Here is a 6,667-nt window from a genome sequence, read left to right as displayed (position 1 = left end):
GCTCACCGACGCTTCTGACTATGGACGTAAAAGGGGCGTTCGACTCCGTCCTTCGGAACCGGCTCGTCATTAGACTGCGTCAGCAGGGATGGCCACACGGCTTGATTAGACTCATCTTCAGCTTCTGCTGCAACCGCATCGCCAGAGTCCGACTGGAAGAAAGCACGACGGAATACTTTCCTCTGTCATGCGGGCTGCCTCAGGGGTCGCCACTATCTCCCATCGTCTTTCTGCTCTACATCGCGGAGATCCTTGAAGACGACCCGGACGCGCGATTCGGGTACGCGGACGACATCGCCACTCTGGCCATCAGCCCCTCCCTGGAGAGCAACGTCGCAATACTCAACCGAAGCGCAGCCGGCATTCTCAGATGGGGCTCGGAGAACAAGGTCTCCTTCGACCCGAGCAAGTGCGAGGTCATCCACTTTACTAGGAAGCACAGCCAGCCAGCGGAGCTGCCAGAGGTCAGGGCGGGGGATTTGGTGGTCAAGGCCTCGACAAATCCTGTACGCTGGCTGGGTGTCTGGTTCGACAAGAGACTGTCCTTCCGGCACCACGTCGACACAAGAGTAGCTGCGGCAAAGAAGGCAGCTCAACACCTGAGGCAGCTTACAAACACAAAGAGAGGACTGCCAGCGGCCGCCGTGCGAAAAGCCGTCGTCTCCTACGTACTGCCGATCGCGCTCTTCGGCGCCGAAACATGGTACGCAGGTATCACGAAGCCGGCTTCGAGACGCCAAGCGGAGACAGACACGAGTCCGCCTTTCCAAGGAAGACCCGTCAACACAGGCCAGAAGGGGCTCGTGCAGAAGATCGACAGCGTCATTACAGCGGCAGCAAGGATCGTTCTACCTGTCTGGAGGACAACGCCAACCAGTAGCCTCCTCCGAGACGCCGGCTTACCGTCAGCCAAAGTCGCCTTAGAAGGCGTCCGTTTACGGGCCGCAGTCCGACTACAGAGGATTGATCGCCGACACCCGCTAGTCGCGCGGCTCTCCCAGCAGGGACAGCAACAGACGAGACTACAACGGACGGCTGAACTTCTGCCAAGATGCGGAAGACCAACGTTCCTCCAATCACAGTACCTGCCAAGCTCACAGGATCAGATAGTAGTTCAATGCAAAGAAGAGGCTGCGAAAGCTTTCGAGCGCTGGCTAAAGACAGTACCGGAAAGCCATATGATCGTCTTCTCGGACGGCTCCAGGGCGACGAACGGAGCCGTGGGGTACGGCTTCGTCATCTACCGAGACTCCAAACGCATAGCGCAAGGGTGCGGCCGACTCGGACTAGCAGAAGTGTTCGACGCCGAGGTCGAAGGGGCGCGAACCGGCCTCAGAAGGGCTCTGCTCACCAATCGCGGTCATCCAATCCACATATGTATCGACAACACCAGCGTTATACAAGGCATCCGCGGCAAGGCGCCGGACTCGTCACAAGACGCGTTCCTCGAAATCCAAGAAGCGGCCAGGATATTTGATATACGGACGCACTGGTCCCCGGGACACCAGGGCATCGAAGGAAACGAGGCCGCGGACCGGCTGGCCAAAGAAGGAACGACACTGCCGGCGCGGATGGGTCAAATGGCAACACTAGCGGGCATCAAGCGGCTTGCAAGGGAAAAATTACAAAGCCAGCACAGGAGATGGTGGTATAAAGAGCGAAGGCCGCGGTACGCGGACTTGGGGCTTGAGGCAGCTCTGTCCAGCCCTCCTGAACTGGCCTTGCCGCGGGCTACGTTACATCACCTGCTGGCGGCACGATCGGGTCACGGGGACTTCGAGCAATATCACCGACGTTTCAACCACGACGACGCTCTAATGATGTGCTCTTGTGGAGAGGCGAAAGACGTGGACCACCTGGTCTACTGTCGACTAACGCTGGCGAGGAGGCAACGGTGGCCGACCCTCCACTCTCGCAGTATGCCCGAGCCCATAGGTCCTATGGGATCTCTCGAGGCCTACTTCAAGAGATTAATCACCGACCCACGAGGCTTCGAGGCCTTTCTCCGCGTGACGGACTTCTTCCAGAAGATCTGTCTGCGGTAGCAGCATCCACACCTAGGTAGATGTGAGTGCGGACTACAAAGAACCTCCCGATTCCAAGGGACGATTTGGGAAAGAATGAAACTGGGGCACCAGCGGGAACCGGGGACAGACAGAACGCGTAGTGGCCACAAGGCATGATTTGGAGGACGATGTAAAGAGACGACGTACTGTAGAGTAGGTAGCCTTGGCTCACGGCCCTCCACGCCATATACCCTTCGGGAGGTCTGCGGTAAGGGCTCTAGCCCGGCCGCCACGGCGTTAAATACAACAACAACAACAACAACAACAACAACAACAACCCCTTGTGAATCGGATTTGATCAGTCATATTTGCTGACGATTCTTCGGCTGCGAAGCTGCACAAGATGCCGCGATCAAAAGATTAAATGCTCGGGCACAGAACCCTGTCAGCAATGTAGCAAAAGAGAACAAGAATGCGTCTTCCCAGATGAGTCGCAAAAGGTGGTGGTCACCAGGAGGTAAGACTTCAGTCTGATCGACTTACTTCTAATATCAAACTATTCCGTTCACTCACCAAACGGTTCTAGGTACATCAACGACTTGCAACAAAAGCTGGCCGCTTCCGAACGGCGAGCATCTTTGATGGTTTCACAAGACACGTCATTGGATCAACAATCAAGCGAGAAAACGTGTCAGAGCTGGCTATTCATTCAATCTTGACGCTCGAATTCAGATACTGATGGATGATACAGTCGAACGCCCTAGTGACGCCACTGAAAGTTATTCTTCGACACGAGACCGCACACTGGGGACCATTTTCCCTCTTACGCCCTCCTCTTCGAATGTACTCGCTCCATCTCTCGGCGTTCATGTGCCAACAAACGAGGCACCGCTCACAAATCCACTAGCGTTCCATACGATAGACTGGGTCCCTGGTCCTTCTGGCACTCCCGGTACGTCTGATGCGCCGGTTTCCTCCGGGCGCAGTACGCTGATGCTTGCCTGGTCAGTATTTATGGGAACGTCTTCCAATTGGGCTTTCAATCGACGGGTCCTATCTATGACCCACGAAGCAATCACCGGCACTGCTTTATCCCCAGAAAACCTCTTCTTTGACGGAAAGGTTTACGACCTGTGATGGGATGGAGGCCGAAGCTCATCTCTGGGGGAAGATTTCAGCCTTGCCAATTTGCCAACTCAGGATTTTGCAATCTATCTGCTCAATTCCGTTAAGTTTCATTGCTGCCGACTGTTCTATCTGTTCGAAGAGAATGCTTTTATGGAGCACTTTGCCACATTCCATGCAAGTGCCGCGGATCAGTTAAAAGTCCCCCGACTGTGGTTTGTTCACTACCTCATTCTCTTAGCATTCGGCAAGGCGTTTATTGTGCAAACATCAAAGTCACACCAGCCACCTGGAGCGGAGCTGTTTGTGCAGGCTATGAAGCTTATGCCGGACTTCACCTTCTTCGAGTGTGACTACATAGAAAGGATACAGGTACTTTGTTGTACCTCACTGTATCTCCACTGTATAAGTAGTTGGCCCGCCGCTTATCGATATGTTGGTGAGCCATGCCTCTACTTCTGACCTCAAGTTCTGATAAATTTCTTCCAGATTGGACAGGCACTCAGCACAGCGTTTGAACATGGGCTACATACCGAAATGCAGAGCCACCACCTAGACGAGACGTACGTTCAGAAATGCAGGCTCGTATGGTGGACGATATATGTCTTGGAGCGTCAGATGTCAGCACTCATGGGAGTGCCTATGTTCATCTCGGATGAATGCGTCTGCACACCGTTCCCCATATATTACGAGCAAGCTCAAAGAACCAGCGCTTTGCACGTACAGATCAAGTTAGCGCAGGTACTTGGTCAGATCCATCAGAGTAAGGCGAAGAGTCATGTACTCATCTTGACCTTACTATCATCGCTTTGGTGGCTAAAATCTCGCACTAGCTGTTTACGGTATCGAAGGACAGCTCGACAGTCGCTATTTGGGTGCCACGAAGGCTGTTCTCCAAAGCATAGCAGGCCTTGCCACCAATCTCCATGATTCATTTGACATAGACTCCAGTGAGAACACATCAGGAGTCTCCCGCGTCTCGGCACATTTGCATCTCCAGTACCACCAAGTATGGACAAATCAAACTTCGGTATAAAGTAATTGCTAACTTGACTTGCACAAAGTGCATCGTTCTTACCACTAGGCCGCTTTTATTCATATTCCTACAGTCCAAACTCGGGCAATCTGAACCGGTGCTGATGCAGTGGTTGCATTCCGATAGCATCAGAAATTTACTACAGGTTTGCACGGATTCTTCGCGACAGATAGTCAAGATTTTATCAAGATTGTTGAGTCATGGGTTGCTGGGTAAGTTGCTCAATCATTCTTTACAAAAGAAGAAGCTCATTCGACGGATCACAGAAAGCTTCCTAACGTTTGATCTGGATGCTACGTCAACAGCTGCAGTCGCCATGTCTATGGCTGCAGCTGTTGAGCCGACTCTGATTTCCGACCACGCTGCGTGGTCCCAACGGGTGTTTCTCATCCTCGAAGAAATGGACTCTCACGGTAGTAAGATCGCTGAAATGATCTCATCTGAGCTGAGGCAGCTTGATCATTATCTTCACCATCTCAGTGCAGACGAAGAAGTCCCACCCCAAGTTCATAGGACAGAGCGTACTATCTCTACAAATGATGTTGGATCATATCCAACAGACCAAGCCCTAGGCCTAGAATTTGAGCAAAGCCTGGCGATGGAGGCCGAGCTTAGCACAGATCTTCTGATCGATATCGCTAACTCACTGGATCCTGAGAGCATGAGCTGGGATTTCCCCGTGACTGAAGGTTAGTGGACAGCATCTAGTTAATCAGACCTAAAATACATCTGAATATTGGCTAGGAGAGACAAAAAGTGGCCATGAGTCGAGGAAAAGTGTGCATTTTGGTCAATTGAAAGTATGTCTGGTCATATTTCCTTGAACCCTGTCCCGCCTAGAATGTCTTGCTTGCGCACAACACACATTTGCAAAGATCAAGAGTCATTCTTCTTCCACAGAGATAGCATCGGCCCTCCTTCTCCGTATAACGGATCCTTAATCGGACCAGGGACCTTCTCGCACCTTCCCCGTTTCTCGTCTGTTTCTTGAACTGAATCCAACGCATACTCCATATCATAAGGCTCTTCCCTAGAGTTGAACCCCGTCTCAAAACCCCGTCAGCTCCTTATGCACAGAACGTATGACTGGAAGCAATGTTTAAGTAGACCTTACCAAAGCATAGAACCCGATTATCTCGTAGTCATCTTCAGATTCCTGAACAAAGTGTGTCACTCCTGCCTAAAATAAGGCAGTTGGCATTAGTAGCCCAGGTCCTGGTCGGTTTCTGTCGGTATTTAGTAACTTACTGGCCATGCAAAGACGTCCCCAGCACGAGCAACAAATTTGACACCCACAGGGTTGCCGAGCTCGTCGGTGTCTGCGTCCAAAGGGGATTTTCCAAGAACATATGTGCCGCTGCCATGTAAGACAGCATACGCCTCGTGTGTTGTCAAATGATAATGGGGAGTAGCTGCGAGTGTTTCGTTGGCGATCTTCCAGTGACCCCCTTTGACCCACTCCGAGGTGTTGATCGACTCTAAAGCGCCTTCCACTGTCCTGTCCCCCAGCGCGTTTCTATACACAATGACAGGGAATTTGGAATTGGGGGAATGAGGAGTGGGTGGGACATGAAAGATCTCTGGGGAGATTGGAGATGATGCCATTGTAAGGAACAGAAACTGTCTAGATAGAGGAGACGTTGTTGGTGATAGGGCGTGTAGACTTATTAGAAGAGTACGGTGACAAATGGCTCAGTCAGCCCGACTAGTTCGTGACCACCATGATATTTGTATCCTGCTTTGACTGAGCTCCAGCGCGATCGACAATTATAGCCTGTCATCACGATTACGAAAGCTTCGTGCCTCAACCGTGCAACAGATGCAATGCGCGGGGGAGGAGTCGGCAAAACAGCCACCGGGAATTGGTTCCATAGACCAAGGCAGTGACTCCACAGTCTTGCAATGGGAAGTCGGATGCGTTTCCCGAAAATCACCACCCGCTTCAACACTCGCCACGACGAGAGTGGTAAGTCTATCCGAAAATCGGCAATCCTACCACACCCAACAACCTGGAGGTATCCATGATACCGGTATCTCATCAATTGCTGGACGCCGATTAACGATACCTTGGCGATTTTGGCACCCAAGCCGACCAATATCGGATATCTGATACTACGACATCTTCAACAGCCAACTGTGTGTCCATGTGCCCGAATTTGAAGCCGTTAACAATGAATTAAAAAGGGTTTTGTGATACTATGCTTGTTCCAAGTTTCGTTGTGCCATGCAAACTTACTGCACGGCTTGTCGGGCGTGCCTCACTTTGCATTGAGCCGACAAGTAGTATCCCGATTCTGTTACTGCACGAAGTAGAATAAAGTAAGCAAATGAGTCAGGTCAGTCGTCCAGCTTTCGCCATCTAAATGATTTCAACATGACTGGTCGCTTCATGGTTAAAATCCACCTATACGAGATTGACCTAGGAAAACCATGTAGGTAATTGAGTATGTTCAGCCATGTCCGAAAGCTAAAGGACCTTATATACAAATCCGTTAACCTT

The 6,667-nt window shown here is 51.4% G+C and overlaps 2 protein-coding genes across 2 annotated transcripts; one reads left to right on the top strand and one right to left on the bottom strand.

Annotated features, from left to right (window-relative positions):
• Nucleotides 1-2,744: 2,744 nt before the first annotated feature.
• Nucleotides 2,745-4,861, top strand: BDZ83DRAFT_725267 (uncharacterized protein; the record flags this gene model as incomplete). The annotated part of the gene is made up of 7 exons (XM_060512731.1): nt 2,745-2,958; nt 3,016-3,139; nt 3,161-3,570; nt 3,643-3,894; nt 3,965-4,140; nt 4,196-4,379; nt 4,434-4,861. 7 exons carry the CDS (start codon nt 2,745-2,747, stop codon nt 4,859-4,861), a joined length of 1,788 nt encoding a protein of 595 aa, XP_060357024.1.
• A 182-nt stretch (nt 4,862-5,043) lies between these two features.
• On the bottom strand, nt 5,044-5,792 carry BDZ83DRAFT_775509 (uncharacterized protein; the record flags this gene model as incomplete). Its single annotated transcript, XM_060515446.1, has 3 exons — nt 5,416-5,792; nt 5,282-5,347; nt 5,044-5,214 (listed from the first exon to the last, which is right to left on the bottom strand). The coding sequence occupies exons 1-3, from the start codon at nt 5,770-5,772 to the stop codon at nt 5,044-5,046; spliced, it is 594 nt and encodes a 197-aa protein (XP_060357023.1). The 5' UTR covers nt 5,773-5,792.
• Between the last annotated feature and the right edge of the window lie 875 nt (nt 5,793-6,667).

The sequence above is a fragment of the Colletotrichum acutatum genome (assembly GCF_030867785.1).
Source record: "Colletotrichum acutatum strain CBS 112980 chromosome Unknown BDZ83scaffold_352, whole genome shotgun sequence".
NCBI classification, from domain to species: domain Eukaryota; kingdom Fungi; phylum Ascomycota; class Sordariomycetes; order Glomerellales; family Glomerellaceae; genus Colletotrichum; species Colletotrichum acutatum.
This window is presented reverse-complemented; position numbering and strand designations above follow the sequence as displayed.